Source organism: Fulmarus glacialis, unplaced genomic scaffold, assembly GCF_000690835.1.
Source record: "Fulmarus glacialis isolate BGI_N327 unplaced genomic scaffold, ASM69083v1 scaffold2560, whole genome shotgun sequence".
In the NCBI taxonomy this organism is placed as follows: Eukaryota; Metazoa; Chordata; class Aves; order Procellariiformes; family Procellariidae; genus Fulmarus; species Fulmarus glacialis.
In genome coordinates this window covers 62,767-86,227 of record NW_009188253.1, presented here as the reverse complement: position 1 = coordinate 86,227, position 23,461 = coordinate 62,767, and the positions used below count along the sequence as shown (strand labels likewise).

At 44.5% G+C, this 23,461-nt stretch overlaps 1 protein-coding gene across 1 annotated transcript in view; it reads left to right on the top strand.

The window, feature by feature from the left end:
* Positions 1-22,995, top strand: part of XPNPEP1 (X-prolyl aminopeptidase (aminopeptidase P) 1, soluble) — a 28,053-nt gene extending 5,058 nt beyond the window's left edge. The window contains exons 2-19 of the mRNA XM_009577882.1: positions 502-565; positions 2,287-2,391; positions 2,721-2,813; positions 3,766-3,909; positions 4,300-4,395; positions 6,644-6,725; positions 7,675-7,885; positions 11,429-11,518; positions 12,834-12,884; positions 14,026-14,084; positions 14,777-14,854; positions 15,388-15,459; positions 17,251-17,311; positions 18,165-18,234; positions 19,441-19,614; positions 20,490-20,566; positions 21,278-21,376; positions 22,426-22,995. Of these exons, the coding sequence (XP_009576177.1) occupies positions 502-565; positions 2,287-2,391; positions 2,721-2,813; positions 3,766-3,909; positions 4,300-4,395; positions 6,644-6,725; positions 7,675-7,885; positions 11,429-11,518; positions 12,834-12,884; positions 14,026-14,084; positions 14,777-14,854; positions 15,388-15,459; positions 17,251-17,311; positions 18,165-18,234; positions 19,441-19,614; positions 20,490-20,566; positions 21,278-21,376; positions 22,426-22,554 (1,755 nt within the window). The 3' untranslated portion in view covers positions 22,555-22,995. The remainder of the gene's footprint in view (positions 1-501; positions 566-2,286; positions 2,392-2,720; positions 2,814-3,765; positions 3,910-4,299; positions 4,396-6,643; positions 6,726-7,674; positions 7,886-11,428; positions 11,519-12,833; positions 12,885-14,025; positions 14,085-14,776; positions 14,855-15,387; positions 15,460-17,250; positions 17,312-18,164; positions 18,235-19,440; positions 19,615-20,489; positions 20,567-21,277; positions 21,377-22,425) is intronic.
* Positions 22,996-23,461: the final 466 nt, after the last annotated feature.

The window sequence follows — 23,461 nt, the reverse complement described above, 5'->3', positions numbered from 1 at the left end:
TTCTTTCAATGTCATTGTTGTGGAAAAGAAAGTCTTAAAGGAATTCTTATAAATGCCAGTGAGGGAACTTCACTGGAGATAGTGAATTTTACAGATTTTATGCGCTGATTACTCTGGTCTCCAAGATCAAGAGGTGCTTCTGGTTTCTCCTCCTTTCACATTGCAGCTTCAAAGGCAGCATTTGTTTGTTGCCCAAAGGGGAGGCTGAGTGTGAAATAAACATCTGCAAACTCTGAAGCACTTCAGTGTTTACAGACATTTGTGGGAGAAAAGTGCTGCAGCTTAAAAAAAAAAAAAAAACCCACAACCAAGTTGGACATAAATACAATATAATCACAGATGATTAAATGTTCCAGTGGAGTAGAGCCCAGGATTTTTTAACTCATTTCGTTCTCTCTGTGGCGTCCTTTAGGAGAAAAAGCTTATCAAAGTATTTGTCATCAGCTGATTTTTTTTTTCCCCCTGCTGCTATAAATAATTGCTGCCTCTTTTGTTTTCTAGAGTGAGTACATTGCACCCTGTGATTGCAGACGGGCGTTCATCTCTGGATTTGATGGCTCTGCAGGTACCTTTCCAGAACTTGGGTTCTTGCTAATGTACATAGTTCCCCTGTAAAGAAATAGTCTCATTCATGGCATAGAGGCAGGATGGAAAAGGAAACCTATCCAGCTTGTTTGGACTGTTTTCTTCCCATTTCAGCATCTGCAGAATTATGTCTTGGCTACCCGCTGGAATTATGTAATATCAGCGCAATAACAAGTTTTCAGAAAATGTTTGACCCCTGAATGAACCTCTCATAAAGTAAAATCCTGTTAACTCTTTAATGTGGTGTTTGTAACCTGCGGTCATTTCTTTTGATGTGCAGCCAGTACGAACGGATTTTCATGTTGCCCATTTGGGCTGGGTGAATAGTAGATGGACTTTAGCTAGCCTTTCTGTTTAAACAGAGCCCAGGCCAGACACACTGCATTTGGAAACCGAACGCTGTGGAAAAGTTTGCTTATCTTGCTGAGACAGGATGTTTTCTTGGCTGTAGGATAGGTCTGTGTTTCAAGAGACCTAGTTTTTACCCTAGCTGTGCCCTAAGCTCTGCAACTTACTCTGCTGTGTGATTGTTGGAAAGTCACTTTAGCCTACTGAGGTCTTTCCCCTCCCCCCCTGCAATTGTAAATCAGTTTAATAAATACTGCTACCTATGTGTTTGGAAGGTCCATTCATCAGTTCCTATGAACTACTCTGGGACCTCATGTGGAAGGTGATAAAGCCAGGGCTGTGGGCTGCTGTTAATGGATAACGTGAATCCTGTATTAATTTCACGCCTCCTGCATGGCCTCTTCATAACCTTCCTCTCTATTTTGGGCCTTTGTTATGTACTTGGAAGGTCTGTGTTCCCAGCTTAGCGCTCAGCAAATCAGTGAGGTTTCACACAGGGGCTCACCTTGTGTTTCTTTTCAGGCTGAAGCAGCTTAAAATGGGGTTTGTGTTGGGGGAGTTTGGTAGAAGGCAATGAATTCATGTTTGGCAACTCTGCTCTACTAATCTGGGCTTCAGTTTCTGGTGACAGAGAGTATGGTCAAGATACAGATACTCAAACGACTTGGATTCAGTTTCTGTTTGTGCCATGTTTTTTTGTTTTTTTTGAATCGCCAAGGGCAAGGCAGCTAGAGTGCCTTGCTGAGATGACACTGCCCCTCAGCTGTCTGCTTGCATCCCTCCATCTGGAGTCAGTGGAATGGGACAGACACTGAAACCAGCAGAAGTTTACGTTCATATTTCCTGTTCAGCCATCTCTGCTAGAGCTGTAACATTTGGGAAAGGGGTGCAGCTGACAGCTGGGAGTGATACCCGTGTCTGCTAGCCTAGTAACAGCTGTTTCTTGTGGATGGCCAGAGCCCAGGCTTCCTCCCCGTAAGAAGATGGGATGGAGTCCGGGGATGTACAGTATGTGTTACTGTGACAACAGCCAAGTGGAGATCACAGTCTCTGTTACAGAAGGTTTGGAAAGCCCCATTTACCCAGTTCCACTGACTGGGTGAGATATGCTTAAGTTGAATTCATCTGAGGCAATTCATTAAGCTGCATCCTGGTGCATACTGTCTCTGATAGGATTTGGAAGCTCATAGTGCAGGGGAAACAGTGAATATCTCCACTGAAACTGGACTAACTTTTGAACAGTGAGCAGAGCTGCCTTTTGGGGAATTGGGGTGCATTTCAAACACTCCCCCTGCTGACTGTGTCTCTGCATGGTGGCTGCCCACCTCTAAATCACCACATCTTCCTGCCTAGGTACTGCCATAGTAACTGAACAGCATGCAGCCATGTGGACAGATGGACGCTACTTCCTGCAAGCTGCACATCAAATGGATAACAACTGGACACTCATGAAAATGGGTATGTAGGAGGCTGTGATGCTGCTCCACTGATACACAGAGAACAATCACAGGCTATTTGGTCACTTTGCACATGTTACAGCTTGGGCTGTAGGGATACCCCATCATGCAGGGGCTTAGGGACATCTTGGATACACTGCTGCTCCTGCTTTAGTGTCCTGTGACTCTTCTTGCCCACGCGTCTAGGCATTCATTAGTAGATGTATTTGGTGCGTTAGCTTGGACTTTTTGGGTAGTGTGGGAATGCTTCAGTATGACTGCTTCTTTGAACCTCTTTTTTTCTTTTTTTTTTTTTTTTTTTTTTTTTTTTTTTTTTTAAAATCCATGGAGGTCTGAAAGATACACCGACTCAGGAGGATTGGCTAGTGAGTGTCCTTCCAGAAGGCTCGAAGGTGGGAGTGGACCCTTTCATTATTCCGGCTGGTTGGTTTTACTTTATTTTATAACTCTGGGTTGGGCAACCAAATTTTGCTTCCTTGCTTCTCTGGCTAAGCTGTTGTGTGATGGTATGTAGCTAACCATGTTTCGGCCCAGATGGGGTGGTGGGTTAAACTGTTATGGAAAACAGGTTAGATTTTGATTTTACGCATGTATCACGGGAGCTCCACAGCAGCGCATTGACTCCAAAACACAAGGGATGAGAACTACTCTCTGGGCTTGCAGTGAGCTTACCTGAAAAACAGAGTCCCGATCCACCTCCTTTTGTCTGTGCTGTGGCTTGTCATGGGCACTTCGGTACAAAGTTGCTGAATGCCTTGGCCAGCATGTGAGCCAGAACACCCAGGCAAAACCCACGCTGCTAATCCTGCTTGGTGGTCTCGGCATCTCTGCAGCTTTCCCTGTAGGAAGCACGTTCCTGGAGAGGTACCATTTATATCAGATGAACGAGTATCCATCTACTCATGCTTCAGAACGTGGGGCCCAATCCAAAGGTCACTGGAGGCAAGGGGAGACATTTACTTGATTCAGATGTGCTAAGGCTCAGTCTTGTGGCTGTGTGGAAGCCCATCTCATCTCTCGTCTAGCTTAAAATCTAGCATGGTTCTGCACTGGGGTATAGGACACCCTCACAGCAGCCTCTGGGGTGGCTTCTTCCAGTGACTTCTGTCTCCCAGCTGGAGCAGTTCTTCTTCAGCTCAAGCATGAGCCTCCAGGGCTGTGAGGTTCTGTACCTGCTGCTGGCTGTAGCGGCTGCGTTTGTGGAACTGTAATTGCAATAGCTTTTGCTTGTTTTTTTAAGGGAATGGGAAGAAGGAGAGGTTGGAAGGAAAAGAGGAGACTCAGATTCTTGAGTTTGCCCCCTGTGAATGGGGCTGTTGTTGAACCAGTGTGTGTTCTTTAAAGCCATCACTCTTGACTCTTTTCCCGTTGGCAGACCAGTGGAAGAGGATGTCCAAAGCCTTGAGAAGTGCTGGTCATGACCTTGTGCCTGTCAAAGAAAACCTGATCGATATAATCTGGACAGACTGTCCTCAGCGCCCCTGCAAGCCTCTCATCGTGCTCGACCTGAGTTACACAGGTGAGAAGCTTAACTCCCAATAGACAGGGACTGTTTCTACTTCCCCATTTCCCTTTGCTTTCCTCTTACAAAGTAGTGAGAAGAACACTACTGCAGCGCAATATGACCCACTATGAATAGATCAAGAAGGTGATTGGACCTCAGCTAATGACCCCTTTGTCTTCAAAACTTGAAATAACCATTTGCTAGAGGGTAGATAACTTCAAAACAAATCCATGGATGTCTGGAGGGCAGCTCGTTTGAGATAGTTCATATCAGTTATTAGAAAGGAGAGAGGAGCACAAGCACAGTGTGTTTTGGGTACCTCCAAAATCCAATGCGTTGGTCTGTGTTTACGTCATCATCCCCAGTAAAATTGGTGACTGTAGCTTTTCATATTGTGTTTTGCAGGGGTCAGCTGGAGAGACAAAATTGTAGCCCTCCGTTCAAAAATGGCTGAGAGGAAGGTCCTGTGGTTTGTGGTAACGGCCTTGGATGAAGTAGCATGTAAGTCTTTCTTTGCATCTCCTTTCTTGGTTCTTCCTACAAAATAAATGTCCTTCCTGCCTTGGAAAGGAAGAACCCTGCCAGGGTGAGAGGCACTTATGACAACCAATGTGTTTATTAGAGGTCAATTAACTTGTATCAAATGCAGTGGCGATAACTAGGCCCAAACAGCAAACCTGTATTTCTACACAGTGCCTTGTTACCCCAGTGCAGCTCATGAGTACAGTTTTGGCCCAGGAAATGCAGCAAATCGTCACCTTAGAAAAACAGCCCAGGCAAAGGGAAAGGAAGGTTATATATAAAGCCTGAGGCAGTTTGAAGGGAAAAAAAAGACCTGTGAGATTTTCTGGCTGTGAAATATCCTGATGCTGCCTCACCCTATGGGAAGATGGAGACTGTTTTCTGCTGTGGAGGCTGGGCTATAAACAAAGCAGTGCAACATGTGGCTTTGTATACATAAAGCAAGGGTGGGGTATGCGGCATTCACAGTAATCTTCCTAATTGTCACAACTTTTTAAGTCAGTCTCTACATCTCCAGTGTTTGGCAAATGCTTTGGTTAAAACAAGTAAGTTGGGGCTCAACTTGTATTTCCGGATCATTTCAACCCAGGGTCCCACTAGAGAGTCCCCTCCGTGTTTGGGCCTAGGTCTCCACACCCTGGCTCCCAGCCCAGGGTGCAGGAAGGGAGAATGGCCAGAAACAGCAGTGGTTTCCCCGGGACTGTTGTTACCAGTGCTGTGTATCCTTTGTGCAGAAATCACCAGTATGCAGACTGGTGCAGTGGGAACATAGTGTGAGGTGTGTGGCACACTGGCAGGGTGTGGGTGCTGCTAATACCTATGCCCGGTGTCTGATCTGAAAAGGTAGAAGTGAAGACGGTGTGTTCCTAGCTCCAGCACTGCCAGCGCAAAGTCTCTGGCGCTGGGAGAAGCCAGCTTGCTGAGGTCTGTGGGCTTTCCTGGATCTGGGACACTGAGCAAAAAGGTTCTTTCATGAAAGAAGTACTTCTGAGAGTGGTGAATATGACTCCTCCCTGGGGAGGCCTGCGCAAGCAGAGATTGTGTGTCTCACCTTTTCAGGCACATCTCCAATTAAATTAATGATAAATTGGTGCCCTGAGGTGGTTTCAGATTAAATGTCTCCAGCAAAGCCAGCTTGGTTATGAATCAAGGGTTTTACGATGGACCAGAAGAGGTTATGAGAGAAGCTTATTGCTAGGTGCCTGGTTGATTTCCTATCCTAAAGGGGAAAGTGGGAGAAGTTGTCTTTAATTTTATCTAATTCAATTCACTGTATTAAACTCCAGACAAGTTTCTGGGGACAGAAAGAGAGCCCCAGAGGAGACTATTGCCTCCATACTGCATTGGGAGTTGGCCGAGCGAGGAAGTTTGTACCCATGCAGTAAAGAATTCTTTGTGGCTCCTTCCTGCTTTCAAGTGACCTGCTTCTTCCCTGGGGAGAATCAAACTCTATTTTTACTTTTGTGGCAGAATTTGCACAGTTCAATGAATACAGTGCTGGGTTGTGATTTAGGACATGTTGGTTCTTTTCCCAGCTGTCCTGCTGGCTGGCCTTATTGCCTTGAGTAACTCATTTCAGCTAATTGGATACCCTGGGGTTTTTATTTGACCCTAAAATCAGGAGTTTGGAGATGCTGAACATCTGCTTCCCCTCTTGACTTTACCTGGGGTTGTGCGGGATAAAATCTTCATAAAAAAAACCTAAGACTACACAGTCTGAATCTGAGATGTTGGAGGCACCCGAATGAGAGGCCTTTTTGGAGTATTTTAGTCTTGCCTATTGTGTCTCCCTCTTCTCTCAAGTATCAAAAGAAGGATTGGAATGAAATGATAACTTGTAACTTCGAAGTCTTCTGGCTGTTGAGAAGTGAGCTCTTATTGCATTGCACAGACAATAAAGGGCAAACACTACTTTTTTTTTACATGTGTCCCTGTCTTTTTTGCCTGTACCTGCTTTCTTCCAAGCCAGCCCTCCTTGAGAAGTTAAACCCCAATTTCCTTGCCCGATGGGAGTGTTTAAACTGCAGTTCTGGTGCCATCTCGTGGCAAAAACTTAGGATTGCCAGAAAAGCAGCAGGATGTGGGACAGCTGGGTGGGAGCTGGACCCATGGCCTGTACCCGTGATGAGTCATTGCTTGGCTGTGTCTTGCTGAGATTATTTTTGGCTTTCTGTAATGTTGCAAAAGATGAACCAGGACTGTGATTCTTGGCGTTCTTATTTTCCAGGGCTTTTCAACCTCCGAGGCTCTGATGTTGAGTACAATCCTGTGTTTTTTGCATACGCCGTCATAGGAATGAACACAATCAGGTGCTTGTATTCCCCTCTTCTGTCCCCCAAGATGCATTTTTCTGTGGGAGAGCTGTTCTAGCAAAGAATTTGTCTTTTCAAAACGCCTACGCTCGGGCGCTTTAATGTCCTTTCTGAGCACTTTTGTCTTCAATGTTAATTACTCTCCTCTCCTGATCATAGCTAGAGAGGCAGCCAAGAGCTCTGCTGCGCTCCGTAGCACCTCAGCTGACTTGCTGGGTGACTTTGGGCATGATGGCTGACCCCTCTGTCTGTCACCCTGAGATAACATGGAGGGCCTTCGGAGCCCTGGGTGAAATGTGGGTAAGAGCCAAAACTGGCCTGGGCATTGGAAAACTTTTCTCTAATGTCATTGATGAGTCACTTCAAAACTGCAGGGTCTGTGTAGAAAAGTTTCAGGGCTGGCTTATGACAGAAGGCTTCTTTCCTGTGACTGCCCCGTATAATGAGGCTCAGCAAGCACAAGTCTTTTAGAGGTATCTCCAAACTGCTAGCTAGATGCATCTGAGGTAAAACCTGGCTGGGTGAGTACAGGTTGTATGTGAACTTTCCAATTCAGTGAAAGCGAGAACCATGTGGTACTTAGAATAACAGTAGCTTTTCCATTACCAGATGTTGCCCTTAAAAATTAGAGAATGGCCGTTATTTGCCTCTGTTACTCTCTCCTGCTTGAAGCACAGTGATAGGATGCAGCCATTTTGAATGCTTCATACAAACAAAAATGCTATCAGCTCCTTTCCTCTCAGCAGGGTGGTACATCTTAATTTCAAAGCAGGATTTAAGCTGTGAAAAGGCCAGTGGTTAAAACAATATAGGACAAAGTATAGCGCATAATTAACAAACTCCTTTCTCCCTGAAATGTCACCAGAATGGTTTCTCCTTTCCTCCTTTACTCCAACCGCTCTCAGATGTGGTCCCACTTATCTGCTCTGTCCGATTTTTTTCTCAGGCTCTTCATCGATGGTGACCGGATGATGGACCCAGCTGTGAGAGAGCACTTACAGCTCGACTCCACCCTGGAGCCTGAGTTTAAAATCCGGGTGATGCCCTACGGATCTATCCTGTCAGAGCTGCAGGCTGTTGGTGCAGGCCTCTCACCCAAGGAGAAAGTGTGGCTCAGTGACAAAGCCAGCTATGCTCTGACTGAGGCCATTCCCAAGGTTAGTAGCCCTTGCAAGGGAAAATATTTTTCTCCTCTCTGCTCAGCATGGTCAGGAATGGTGCTAATGAGGGCAGCTGGCCTCAGCTTCCCCTCTGCAAAGCATGATGCAGGCTGGAGCTTGTGCGGAAGGGATCCAGCCATGCTGAGGTATCGAGGGGTTGTTAATGCTGGGGTTGCTCTCGCTGGAGCTGCCCTTCCAACTTGCTAAGCCGATTTACGCAAAGAATTGTCAGCTTAAGATAAGGCAAGTGCAGTGAGAGAGGGGAGGGAGAGAGGGAGCAGGGTGAACCTGGGTCATTCTGCCCATGGCTGGCGCATCAGCCTTATGTGGACCAGCAGTAAGAGCTGGAAACTTGCAGAAACTGAAGCAGGAAAGTTGAGCAGGACTTTTGGGAGGGGACATTGGGCTTGGTCTGAGTGTCTGAAGATGGTTCCCCTTATTTATTTCAGTGGCTTGAGGATATCAGGCAATATGTGACGTCTTGTGCTGAAGACAGGAGGGACAGGGCGACAGAGTTGTTGCAGCAGGGAACCTTGTGGGGACATGGGTAACCTGCAGGCACTGGTTGTCCATGCAGTGAGTGCATCTGCTGAAGGGCAGTTGTAGCATCAGAATAATTTCTGTACAGCTGTACTTGCTATATCTTGCCCTTGTACTTGAACTTGGCTGTCTGGGAGTCCTGCAGTCCACTTAATATTCCACTAGTCATGAAAGGAGATACTTGGGGAAGGACACAGCAGCAACTACGGACAAATAAGCTGGTTTCCATGCATCTTGTGTACATTTCTTGTTTGCTAGAGATCACATTCTCTGCAATGCCATCCAGTTTACAGAGATACCTAGTACCTAACAGATACTGTGAATAGATACGGCTGGGAGTCAGGGACCAGTGGGTATTTTCTTTTTTTGCTGAACAGAATCTGTGCTTGTGCTGGATTATTAAACAGTCCAGGCTTCCCACCTGAGAATCACAGGGCTCAGATGAAGAGAGAAGTAAATTGTAAAAAGTGTTTGGCTGCAAGTCTGCATTCACCCACCACCAGGTTTCTGCCTCCACCAGGCAGGCAGATATCTCCTGCCTGTTTCACGTACTGCATGGTTGTGCTGCGGGTGTGTGTATGATACAGCCATACCTGTGACAACAGAACTAACTCATGGGGCCTGAAGGCTTTTTCGGTATACAGGAATTTTAAGAGTCGTCTCAGCTTTGTCTTCCGAAAGACAAAATCCCAAGAGCAGGGTCTGTTTGTGTATCCCCAGGCTGCCACAGTTTGATACCAGCACAAATCTCTGCTTAAACTCGCCAGCTTTTATGGCCAAAATGGCAGGAACCATGCATTATTTTTGTCCAGTGATGATACTCACTTATGTACCTTAATAGCTTTATTGCACCTGGTGCATCAGGACAGATGGTAAAACCAAACAGGTCTGGAGAGTTTTGTTGCTTTCAACGTATCCCTTTAATAGGGGATGTGGCTCTCTGCCTTTGCACTGACTTGAGGGAAATGTGCAGTTTGCCTTGTGTGGGGTTTTTTTGTTTTAAAACCCAACAAGACATGTACATGAGCAAGATAGACAGTGTTTTGCCCCTGCTCGGGGTTAAGTCTTTTGACACCATCAATCCATTTCTAGGTGCGAATGGCCTCTTAATACAGAATACTGACATTTTGCCCACTCTCTTTTGTTCAGGGTAGCAGAAAGCATAGAGTCTATGGAGCATTCACGATAAATTGTTGCTTTTTTGACTTCAGAGTAGAATACCCCTTGCTGTAGTTGGAGTCAATGGACTAACCCCAGTTTGGGTAAGTTGCTGTAGATTATTTATGCAGAGCATCCATATGGAAAAGTACAACAGGTCTGGCCTAGATTGAGGAATGTAATGAGTTGTAGTGACATTATTTACCCCGTTAGCACTGGAAGTTTTGGCTGATACTGAGTCATTACAGTGCTACATGCCCTATGTACGCAATGGGAGAGTCCCAGCCTCAAGGAGCTCTGTGCAATAGAAAGCAGGAGAGGAAGGACTGAAATGTCTTGATTAAAAACCACTTAGAGAGTCACTGAAATAGCCAAAGGTTTCCCAGTTCCTCATGCTGGGCGTTTTTCTCCAGCTCTACACCACTTTACACCAGCTGAGCAACTGGCCTGGGGTGCTTTGAAGAACCCCAGTGCTGGAAGTCCATCTACTGTCTGTCGCCATCAAAGCCAAATATTGACACTGGCAAAAATCCAGTCCATTATTAAACACAGATCTGCAAACCCTTCATAGATTTGCCTACAGCTGCATGTAAATATGCTTTTCACAGAAGATTAATAGAGAACCTACCAGTATCTGTAAAAGGCAAGACAATCTAAGAGTCTGACTGTTGAGAAGTTTTGTACTGACTCTAATAAAAGGACTTTCCTGACTTTCTTGTGGCTTCTTCAGTATTTTAGTGTCTGCATAATGTAGTGTAATTGTCTTGCTATTTTTAAGAACTTAAGCCTGTAGGATTTGTGTGAAATTGGTCTTTGCTGAGGGTCTATCAGGCCTTTCCCATGAATTTGAGTGGTGTTTATTTGTATGCTGGTGCACTGAGAATAGGAAAACAGCATGTTGCTTGGACTGTGCTTGTGTAGGTGCTCATCCCATCCCCTGATATGTAATGGGTAGAGCAAAGAACTCTGAGGCAAAAGACTTCGTTTTGGTTCCTCTTCTGATGCCAAGTGTGACAAGGCTTGGGCAAGTCACCTCAGTTGGTGAATTTCTGAAGACGTGCTCAGAACCAGGCAATTTTTTTTTTCCTGCTAATCTAAGGACAGGTGATGTTTGGGGAAGTGCATAGTGGTAAGGGATCAGTTACTAGTTCTTAATGCAGGGCCACGCTGTCCAGGCACAGGAAAGCTTTGTCTTAAACCACTGATGTAAGCTCCTTTCAGAAGTGGACAGCATGTAAAACTCAGCTTTGCAAAGGTCTTTCATGTTTCCTGGGGCCTTGATGTATTTTTCAGAGTTGCTGATCATTAGAGGTGGTGATGCTCAGTGCTGGAGGAGCCCCATCCTTGAGGGTTCAACTCCAGCGCTCGGTACCTGGGCTGGGTGCCCTTTGTGCCCTGCTACTTGAGGGTGACAGTCAGGTAACAAGTAAAGGTAACTTCTTAGGTCTATTTGCACAGCCTAAGTTCCACCTTAGTCTCTGGGATTGGTGTTTCTCTTTGGCTGTCTCTGGGCCTTTAAATGTACATCAGCAACAGGAAACCCATGGCTCAGACATTGATATATATGGTATTTAGGATATCTAAATCTTCACTCTGCTTCATGACAAGCTGTTGACCCATTTAGTTCCTTGGATTTCCCTGTGGCTGTTCTTCCTTCAGTCAGGGACTGTTTCTTCTCTTTATTCCCCAGTGCACTTAGCTGACTACTGGCAACCAGTATCTCACAGCGCTGAAGGTTGAGAGAGACTGCCAAAGTACAAATTGTGGCCAGGCTGAGTTATTAAATCTGTAGGATTATGTAGTTTGACTAATCCACAAGTAATCCCTGTCCTTCTGCTGCAGGCTTACCGATACCTCACCCCATATACCCCCATCTGCATTGCAAAAGCTGTGAAGAACGCATCGGAAACAGAAGGCATGAGAAGAGCACATGTAAGTGAAGCCTTGAGAGCCTCCTTGCACATGGCAAGAGGTTTTTTTTTGAAAGAAATTACATTTTCCTTTCAGTTTTAGTGTTTTGGATTAAAAAGCAAATAAGAATTTGGATGGCAGGATAAAAATGGTTTTCTGTCAGACATCTACTGCTGTTGAAGCAGTTTTTTTTGCTTGTTTAGCATTCCCTTGGAGTGAAGAACAACATTTGTAATAGTGTGAGGAACCAACCTTGCTCTGTTGGAAGGCTGTGCAGACTTGAGAAGTGTTGTTTAAAGTATGGGCCCTCAAAGGGACGTTCTTTCCCCTTTGCTAGTTCTGTTGTCTTTCTCAGTGGAGTCTTCAAATTGTTATCACTTGAATAAACACAGCCTAAAGAACACAGAGAAATTCTTCGATACGTGGTGCAAAATACAGGCCAAGATGTTCAGAAGCAGCCAGTGTCCTCAAAGCACTCTGTTTTTCTGTCATCATCATGACACTCTGGAAATGAGGCTGATTTCCCAGGAAGCCTCATATTTTCAAGCAAAGAAGCTGCCTGTGAAACAGGTTCATGGTGGGGCTGAAGTTTTCTCTTATTTATTTCCTGTTAATTTTCAAGCAGCAGTTTTCACAACAGGAGAAATGTGCCAGTTAAAGCAGGGCTGGCAGTTCTGGACTTGTCCCATATTTTCTGCTAGCTTCTTGGGAGTTGCTACTTTCTATTTCAATGCTTTTCTTTCCCTGTTAGTTCAGGGGAAGTAAAAATATTTGTACTGAGCAGAGGCACTTTGTCACCTGCCACCTGAGGACAAAATTGTGCCTTGCTCTTGTACACTTGTCTCCTGCTTCTTGCCCCTGCGTGCTGCAAGCATATAGAAAAAAGGAAGAAAAATTGGGCAAGAGAGAAGCCAGAAGCTGTGTGACAGAGACTGTGTGGTGCGTGTGTGCCTGAAGGGCATGTTCCCCTGTCGCATCACCAGATGTGTCGTGTGGTTACCTTCCATGATCTGAAATGCAAGATCTTGTGTGTTGAAGCAAAAGAGACTTGAAAGTCATGTGTTGGGTAAAGCCAGTGTTTGCTGAATTGGTAATTTCTCACAGTAAGATTCTTCCCAGCAGTAAACCTTTATTAACGTTTATTTAATTGTCCAGATACATTCCAGTGCTTGTATTAATTACAGGATGCAGAATCTGGAAAGACTTCTTAGATCATCTCTTAGTTTGTGTTTGTGAAACTTGCAGGTCGAATTCTTTTGCATCAAAAATTGTTTATACTGAGGCTTGATAAATCTTTTCTTCTCAATTCCCTCTTCTTGTGCCTATTTTAACATAGATTAAAGATGCTGTTGCCCTGTGTGAGCTCTTTAACTGGCTGGAGAAAGAGGTAATGTACTAATTTTTTTTAACTTGGAGATTTTATTGCTATGTAAAATTCTTCATTAGCATAAACTTTTTGATAGTCTTTATAGTGCCTTTGCTAAAAGTGGGGAAACCGTTGGGGTTTTATTTGGTTTTTTTGGGGGATTTCAATTATGGTTTCATCCAAGGCTGAATGAATTTTTTTGAAAACATACTGCCATTCATTTTACACAGACCAAAGCCAGAGCAGTTGAGAAATTACCTGAATAGGCTTAATAGTGTGAATACTGTCTTGTGCTGGTTTGGTAGTGTAAATCATGAAATAATACCCAGTTTGGTGCAATACTTTGGAATTATTCTCATGATAATCAGAGTTGTCTGGCAGTATGGACAGATTTGGCATTTATGAATGGAGAAGTGCAGTCATGCCCATGTGCAGTGAAAATGGGATATGGGATAAAGACAAATTACTCGTGTTTTCTCTGGATTAGAAGTACCCAGTGAAGGTGCAGAGTGCCAGGTGTTACACAGTAATTTATTAAGCTGTGCTCCTTCTGTGCTACTGCATGTCTGAGTCCGTTGACTTTACCTATGGAGATGGTTTGATGACTTCCAGAAGGTGCCTTTTTACATGTCTGAGTACCTCAAGAAGTCTGCCACAGGGGTTATGAAACGTAGCTCTTGCTCCCCTTTGCCTGTTGTCCAGTCCTGGGGAAGTTGTGTCACAGGTTTTAATTTATCAGATGTGTAAAGTAAAATTTAACGTCCTTTGTTTTTCCTGAAACTGCTTCCATTTCTGATTTAAAAGCATAAAAATTCTGCTAATACCATGCGCTGTTGGAGAGAACTGTTTAAGCTTAGTGTAACCTATCTGTGAAGAGATCTTGCCTTGTGACGTTACCTCTGTACATATCTCAGTGAAGTTAACACTGCACTAACTGCTCCCTAGTCAGGGTTTAGCAATCCTGCTGTGACTGTCTCTGCTTCCTGCTTCTCGCATGCCCTGCACAATATTGCTAGGTTTGTGTTTGTCATTACTGAGGAATGAGGACAGAGGCCACTTCAAGACTGGGTTTCATAATGCACAGACGAGGCCCAGTGCTTAAGCGTATAGCATTTTCTTTGCTTGTTGGTATACTAATTCAACCTCCGTCTTTGTCCACTAGGTTCCAAAGGGAACAGTTACAGAAATAATTGCTGCAGACAAAGCGGAGGAGTTTCGCAGGTAAAAAGTAAATCCCCTGTGAGGATGTTTTCTGGGTGGCGTTTTTATCCTTTGTTTTTATTTTATTCTTTAGAAATCCAGCTCACTCACAGATATATTTTACCTGAGTACAAACCATTACTACAGGATTTCTTTGAACACTTGAAAGAGTTGGGGAAGAAACGGGTCTCTTGGGAGATACAAGTCCCAGCCCACTGGATCCTATCTGCTTTCCTTTTGAGATAGCAATGAGGAGTTCCGCAGGTTAGGACACTTAAATACGAGACAGTTGCTTTCTTACCACAGAGGAGTTGATGTAAGAGTTACATTTCCTCCTCTTCTGATGGAGAATGAGCACCATTTGTATTGAGAGATACTCCCATGTGTATATCAACAGGACCTCTAAAAATGCCTTTGAGTAAACAAGTAACAAAGAAGAAATTGTTCAGGAGATCTCTTCCCTGGATGGTCCGGGTGGTGAATTTTCTGCTTGTAAGGAAAGGGTAGAGATGGAAGGCAGGTTTCCACATGGTTGGGAGGATAGGGCTTCAATCTGTACAATTCTCCTACCCGAGTGTGCTTGCCCAGATGGCTTTCAAGGGTAAGGGGAAGGCTGAGGTGATCTGAAATTGAGGATGGGGCACTCCAGGTGCCCCAGGTGCCTGGTGTGCTCCTCTTGCTTGTGCTGTAGTGATCACAATCTTTTCTTTCAGCCAACAGAAAGACTTTGTTGAATTGAGTTTTGCTACCATATCAAGCACAGGTCCAAATGGAGCTATCATTCACTACAAGTAAGAGAAACACAGCTTCTCCTTTCATCCTTCAGCAAACATAGTTGGAATGAACTGTCTAGCTTCTTCATGGAGTCACAACAGAGTACTCCAGGGAGGTGTAGTCACTGTTGATTGCCATCTTGCTTTATTCCACCAGAGCTTCCACACTAAATGAAGATCTCTCTCTGCTGGCAGCATGCATGTATTATGATGCTGATCTGCTCAGGGGCCGTAGGAAGGGGCTATTTTGGGGATAGAAGTCTGGGAAGGACAAGTATGAAGTGCAAACTGTTCTGAAATATGTCCAGGAACAGATGTTGAGGGTTTTGCTAGAAGCAACGAAGCTATTCTCTGTACTGTAGTGCTATTTACTGTAGACAAATACACTCCTCAGTATGATCCCTGGCTCAGCATGTGTGGGATTTCCATCACTGCCACAAGAAATCAGAGCCGACACGTCCAAGCTTGCACTTAATATTGTTTCTGGACTGCAGACATGGGCTGGAGACCTTAAAACTGTGGAACAAAAAACTTTGTGTTTAACTGAACAGGCCAGTTCCTGAGACCAACAGAACGCTGTCTGTGAACGAGATCTACCTCCTGGACTCAGGAGCACAGTACAAGTGAGTGGGATGATTTTTCTGCTCCCAGCGACCACCTGCAGGGTCAGGTCACAGTTGCTGTGGCAAGCATGGCAATGTGTAGTTTTGAGCACAGTGCCATTTCACAGAGAGCCTGCTCATTGTATCCCTTCTGGAGGGAGTTTGTGGGATTCTGAATATAGCCAAGTGCATCGGTCAATGGGTGACTGATCCGTGACAGGAGGCCCTGAGCTAGGCTCAGGACAGCAGACTAGAGCTGCTGACAAGCCTTGTCTGGGGTAGGAGATGAGATCTAAAAGTACAGTTCCCATCTGAGTCCCATTAGCAGTGTGATGGTAGCTGTGCTTTAGCTGGTGGTGCATGTTTCTGTCTGTTGCAGCTCTGCTCACCTGGCGCATTGGTGTTAGAGCTGCAGGGAACAGGGAGCAGGCCTGACTGCCCTGGTTTAGCCTTGGGCTGCCTCCACAGCAGCCTGCACAGCTGAGTGAGGCACCTACCCTGCCAGGATCTGCCCTGTGGGCAGATTTGACTGATGTTGAGGTCAGAACAAGGTGGGGCAAAGGAGCAGGACAGCGCTGCCCTGTGGTGTTCTCTGCCTTTCCAGAGAGAGACTCAGAGACAGGGTTTCTCATCCCAGTGCCCACTTGGGTCTCAGTGTTTTTGGGAAGGCATCATGTCCCTTGACTTTCTCAGTGCTGTTTTGACAGTGCCATTCAGTGGCCTCAATCTCTGCAGCTGTTTACTGTGGAAGTCTGACTCCACGGAAGATGAAAGAAGTGATGTTTTTAACCAGTGTAAATAGATGAGAAGTGGCTCGTTCAGAAAGATGCAGGACGGGCCTGGCTGCTCCTTTGAGATGAGCTTTGTCTTTAGAGCTATGCCTTTTTGTTATGTTAGTCAGGAAGAGCTTTGAAAAAGAACCATACAGACATCCTTTGATAAGATTTTTACAGGGAGATCTTTTTTTTCTGCCCTCTGATGGCCTAATTAATGATTTCCTTAGTGCCACTATGAAAAGCAGGCCTTTGAATACAATATAAGCTGGACATCAATGGCACTTACCACAGCATTGTGACAGGGATGCTCTGCTTGTCCCTGCTGAGAAGTTAAACTGTGAATTCTTTGTCACTATGGCCTGTGTGTGCTGGGGAAAAGCGTAGGCACAGGAGTGAGTGTTTCAGAGGGAACTCATTATTTCAAAAGCCTCTGTTTTTGACAGCAGTCTCAAAATGATATTTGTAGAAGGAACTTAGAGCCAGTTTCTGACGTCTGAGACTAACCCCTATCCAGATGCTGAATAACTTCTAGAAATCTTAGCACAAGACATCCTGAGGATGAAAGGGACACTATACCCCCTTACACTTCCCTTTCCTGAGCTGGTAGCTGTCATTTGTGCACAAGTATATATTTTTAAGCTGCTAATGAATCATCTTCCATACAAATAGACTAAATTTGGCCTTCTCTGTTCTGTTCTCAATGGGCAGGTACCATTGAGTTACTAACCCTCAAATTAGCATCATTTTTGTGAGCAGTTTAGATTCTAATTTGTGGAGAGCTTTGGGATGCTTATGGATGAAAGATAACATTTTGAATTGTAAATCATTATTGCTACATCTGGGACATCTGTGTTCAGGAATTTTTTTTATTAGGAACTGTTACATCATCAGTCTTGTGTAGCACAGAGCAGATGACTTTACCCAATTACGAGTTTGGTTGGTTTGCTCAGTGTGACTGGGTTTTCTGTGCATTCTCACTTTGATTTTTCTTTTTCTCCCATCCCTTTGCTTCCTGCAACTTTGTTTGCCTCTGAAGAGACGGTACAACAGATGTGACCAGGACAATGCATTTTGGCACACCATCAGCCTATGAAAAGGTAAGTTGGCATCTCAGGTTGGTTTGCGATCTGACCCTTATTATTAGAGATACTTAAACAAATTAGTAATGTGCCCTATTGCTATATAGTCAAAGTGCTCTATCAAGTATCATTTATTTAATAATATGTGACAGCATTTTGATAAAGACTGAGAAGGAGGCTGTCAGACTTCAGACTTCCAAAATAAAAACTAAGTGATTTAGAGAAAGACACATTTCTACTTTAAAATGCACACCTCTCATCTGCAAAGTGACATGTCTCCTCTAAGAAATAATCAGTGAGCTAAGGATAAACATTACTGGCTTGTCCAACATGGGAGTTAGGGGGCTTTAATTTAGTGCAAAGCTCAGTGTCTAATGCAAAGCTGCAGTAGTGGTTTGCGTCTAGTGTACCATATCAAAAACCAGTCTCGGACTTATCTGACAAGTCCTTATCTGAACTTATCTGAAATGTTGGAAATTCAGCCATGTAATTTTGTTTATTTTAAATTGCTTCTTTAATTAAAACTAATTTCATCATTATAGTTCACTCAGTGATGAAAATATGCTGTAGGGTATGCTCAGGAAGTAAAACTACATCCGCAAAGAAAATCAGTCATGTAAGTCAGGTGAATCCTGCTGCTAAACCTGCAGTCTGAGTTTGTGACACACTCTCCATAATTAGCAGAGAAAGATCTTCAGAGTAATTTAAACTCTTTCTGCTCATGGTTTGCTTTGGCATTGCCAGCCATAGGAGAGCATGAGCAAGTCTTTCCAGATCCTCTGCAATTTGCTACAAGATGCACTCAGTCTTTCCTGGGGAAGGCAAAGTTTTGCTTCTCCCTGCTTACTTACGGCACACATTTCTTTGACAGGAATGCTTCACCTACGTCCTGAAGGGACATATAGCTGTGAGTGCAGCCATCTTCCCAAATGGAACCAAAGGTAAGTTGGTGTTTTGACCACAGCAGTGACCTCTGAAGAACCATTAAGTGGTCTGAGAGCAATGTTATGGTTGACAGGTCCAGATGTGTTAGGCAGATGTTGATGTAACTGTCGGTGTCTGTTTCCGTCACAACATTTTGGATTCTGGATTACTGGTGCCTTCTCTCTTGGCATCAACCAGTGCTGAAAATTCTGAGGGGGGAAGTCTGAAGGGTGTTCAAAGTGCTCTGGTTCTCGGGTAATAGTGACTTTCATCAGACAATGGCACTCTTAACACATCTGTGGCCTTGCTGTGCTTAGAGGTTGTCTTTATGCTTTACTCGTGGCCCTATCAAAGTGAGAGGTCACTTTTCAGCTTCAAAAGGACTGGCTAATTCTCTTCCAGGTAATGTGGAATCTCTTTTATCAGTGAGCAGCATGGGAAAATGACACACAAAGGAGCTGTTTTGATTTTGTGCAGAAGAAGCTGTGACATACATTCACCCCTGGTGAATTTGTTGCAGAGCTATTTTCTCCCTGATCAGACACCTTACACAAAGATGCCTCTTTTTAGAATTTTCTCCAGTTTCCTTCTTGGGAAGGTGAGGAAAAAGCAGATCCATAGTGATATGAGAAACCCCAACTGAATTTGGAGGGTGTCTGAACTTGGATATATGGGCTTGGTGTTCACGTGCAGGCGACAGAAATTCTCTGCATTCTTGTTGAAACAATCTGAAATGACTGGCGATCCATGCAAGAAGTCTGGCTGATTAGTTCACCAAATACATTTGGCAGGTCTTCTACTTTGAGTTCACTTAGTGCAGCTACCTTTAAGAAAGGTACTGAATTCCCTATGGGACATCTAACTACTAGATTCTTTCTTAAAAACCCCAGTGGAGCAATCAGCAGTGCAGTGTTTCTGTTACAGACGATCTTCTGAAGAGCTGTGTAACAGGAGAGAGAGAGAGGGGCTCTTTAGTTGAGAACGGGCTTGAATGTCAGACTTGCCAAATCTGTCCTGTAACTTCTAACAATCCAATGGCTTGCTTTCTTTGATTGGTGGTGGGTTTTTTGAGGGGGGGGTGGTGGGTTTTTTTTGTTTGTTTGTTTGGGAGTTTTTTGCATGTCTTCCAGGTTTGAGCGTTCAGTGTGATTATCAGCATCTTTGAGTGACCCTGACTTGATCAAATTTTCTCTCCATGTCCTTCTTTTCCCCTTGGCCTGCAGGTCATCTTCTAGATTCCTTTGCCCGCTCTGCCTTGTGGGACTGTGGTTTGGATTACCTGCACGGGACAGGACATGGAGTTGGCTCTTTCCTAAATGTACATGAGGGTCCTTGCGGCATTAGCTACAAAACCTTTGCAGACGAGCCCTTGGAGGCTGGCATGATCGTCTCTGATGGTATTTAGCATTGGTGATTCTCTCTGGTTACTGGGGGAGGGACCAAGCTCTTTAAGATGCAGAGGGAATAAATCTGACAATGGTGTAAAGGAAAGGTGGGATCATAAGCTCTGGTCCTGCCTCCTCAGTTTGTTATTTTAATTGTCATTTAAGTTCTCTAGGTAAAGACCCTTGTTTTAGCTCTTTCACCTTCCCTACAGCATCTTTGCAGTTGGGTGCTGCAGGCCTGCGTCCTGCTCTCTACAGCGCAAACCTCAGCAGAGCTGTGCTGCTAATCAGTCCAGCTCTGGCATGCTGCCTCCTATTCTGCGGTGGAAGAGCTGGCTACAGTATAAGGTGGACACCAAGCTTTCAGGAGCTAATCCTGTCTTTGCTATGGGCTATTTGAGGCAGCTGTTAAATCTTTACATGCCTTATTCTTCCAGTAGTAAATTAACAGCCTGCTGGGGTTTGCTGAGAGACTTACATTCCTTCAGGGCTGCAGAGTCCTCTCAGGGAGTCAGGGGAGCACTCTCTAAAATAAGTGTTTTGGGGAAGAGGTTACCCACCTGCCTTTCATAAAGACATTAATATTTTCAGAATTTCTGGTATTTGGAACACGTGTACTCTGTGCTCTCTCTTGACTTGCAAGGTCTGAGCTCGAGGGCTGTCTCTCTTGTTTCTCCTCTCTTTGAGAACTTTTGCTGTCACCTTGCTCGGGGCTTCAGTGCAGATTAAGTAGAGTCAGAAATTTGTTTGCCTCTGTGGATGCCTGATGTCAAGACTGCTTAGTGACTTCAGTGGACTAAAGCCATGGAGGGGAAGTTTGGCCATAGGGAATAAGTATTTGCACAGTGCAGCTATGTGACTTAGTTAATTACTGTTTGTTTCTGCAGAGCCTGGGTATTATGAAGATGGGTCCTTTGGGGTCCGAATAGAAAATGTCGTCCTTGTGATCCCTGCTGAAACCAAGGTGAATGACCTGCTCAAGATGCACCTTTCTCCATGGCTTACTGGTTGTAAAACTTAAAGCACTGGAACTTGAGGTGGGACCATGCTGCAGACAGTTGAATCCTACTCAAGACTCCTGGTCTCCAAAACCACGCTTTGATGAAGACTTGATTCTAAGTCTCCCTTGCTAGTGGGGGCACAGAAGACAGTTCTGCTTCTGCAGAGTTTCCATAGGTTGAAATGTGTATGTGAGAGTTGTTTTAAAATGTTTTCTGTCTGGATGTCAAAGATCAGAAGCATCCTTATTCAGCCTCTTGGAGTCATTGTGTAGAGCTGGTTGATCTTCTCAAGTTGGGATTTTCTTCTCTGATAGAGTCCTCAGTGGCAGCAGAAACAAAACTACAGACAGATTTTGACATTATAATTGCCAGTCTGCCTGGGTTATGCTTTTAGAAATGCCAAACTGAAAATGACCGTATAGTCATCAAGCTGAGTCCTCTACAATTGTGACCTGAGACATGGCCTTTAAAATGTGACCATTGAAAGAAATAACTAAGGTTTATATTGAGATTCTTTGCTTGAGCTATAAGAAAAATGTTATTGTAAGTTGCTACCCTCTCATCTGAATGTTACATGTGTTGTTCTGTACTGATGACATGGACCCAGGAGTAAGTGTGATCTGGCTAGAGCTGTTTCTAAAAAATTTACAACCCTGTTTGTCTTTCTGCTGCAGTACAACTTCAAAAACAGAGGGAGCCTGACTTTTGAACCCTTAACCCTGGTTCCAATCCAGACGAAAATGATTGATGTTAATTTGCTGACACAAAAAGAGGTAAGTGAAACAGTAGGTTTGCATTGCCGCCTTTGCACTAGAACCAGCTTGTTCTGTTCAGTTTACAAGAACCACTGGTCTCTGTTCCATTTCATAGATCCAGAGAGCAATCTGACTTAATTTTAAACTTGGTCCAGCTTTGAGTGGGAGGGTGGACTAGATGAGCTCTCCAGAGGTCCTTCCAATCTAAATTATTCTATGATGAAGGCAGTGAGGACCCCTCGGATGATGTTGTTTCGTAGTACCCTTGATAAGATATTTGCTGGTATCATCTCTTCTCTTTTCCTACTCCTGCCTTAATTTGCTTCTGTCAGAGTATCACGCTGTCTCCCCAGAGGCTTATACTAAAGACTGTCCCATGTCGTTGTCTGTATCTACTCGTGACCAATCCTGTTCAGCCACACCATGTTCTGCAGTACATACGGACTCTGAGCAGACATCAGTGATACCTGCTCAGCAGCATTTATTTCCTGAATAGCTTCATACTCTACACTTTGTGTTTAGGTTTCCCACTACCTTCACCGTGATGTGTTTCATCCTGTTTTTCTACCATACTCGTTATTTTGCCCAAACCCATCTTCCTTTTCTGAATGATAATCCTATTTGCATTTCCTTTTTCTGAAGAGGACTCTGAAGAGTACCAAGATCTGCCATAAGGTTACCTGTTCAGATCAATAGGGCAACTTGTGTCTCAGGACTGCATTGTTCAGTTACAAATTTGCAAAGCTATTTACTAGACTCTGCCAAAGTAGCTATTCTGACTTGGTGGAGGCAGTGATTTGCAGAGAATTTAAATACTTGTCAGCTGAACCGAACCTTGGCTCCTTTGAAAACACAGGACGAATTGCTTCAGTTCCTACCCTCATCAAATTTACAAGTCACTTCCATATATTAGATGTCTGTCTCTTTGGGACAGGATCCCATCCCAGCCTAACAGCTCAATCCCAAGGAGCACAAGGGCCTACAAATGTCTTTGGCTGTACACAACTTGTAAGGGCACCAACTCTTCTGCGTTTATACTGAATGTCATACCCCCTCCCTTCCTCTAGTGTAACTGGGTGAACGACTACCATCAGAAGTGCAGGGAAGTAATTGGAGCAGAACTGGAGAGGCAAGGCCGGCACGAAGCTCTTCGGTGGCTCATCCAGGAGACGGAGCCTCTCATCAGAGTTCAGTAGCACCACAGTTGTCTGCGGTGTGTAGAACATCAGGACCGCTCAGTGTCACAATAATCTACGTCTTCTTGACCCTTGACACCACTGGGAGAATGTTCTTCAATGAAACTTTGGAAATCAGGAGGGGATTTCATTTCATTTCTCTCCCCGCAACATGTGCGGGTAATGTGGGGGTAAGGAGGGTTACTGTCCGAACAATTTTTTTTTTTTTGGGGGGGAGGGGTTGAGAATAGAAAGCAAACAAAATAAATAAGCATGTTGCCTTTGAAACAGGGGTCTTTATTGAAATAATGGTTCTAAGAGGCAATACTGGAATATTTTATACTGTCTGGTTTTTCACTGTGAAAACTCAGTATTTTTGCATACTTGGGTTCCAGTTGCTAAGATGCTACCCACACAGCAGGACTGATCACTGAATAAAAGATTCCAACCCGCTGTTTGCTCTGTATGCCTTCTCTTGCAGTCAGTGATGTGTTGGGTTTGACAGCCTGAAGAAGGGCAAGAACCAGATAATTCCACCTTTACGTGTGCATCCAGCTCAGACAGTGAAGAAATATGTATAGGGCTGCCCTGTGCTAGGCGCACAGGTTGTGGAGAGGCCTGACAGGAGCAGTCATTTCTGCCTGTGCTTTGTGGCAGATCGTGGAAGAGATGTGGTGACACTCGGCAGAGGTTTATGTGTGCAGAGCACCCAGGCCAGTACTTCTGTCCATTGTTATGACTTGCTGAGTACTTGTACAACCCTTGGCACTGCAGGACGTGTGGGCAGTATCATGGAACTGCAGCTCTTCCTGGACACAAAGCAATTATTAAATTAAAAAAAATAATGCATACAATGGAAAAAAGGAGGCCTCTGCAACTTTGGTTCAAAATCAGCTTGGCCTTTGCCACCAGGAGCCACGCTCTGGAT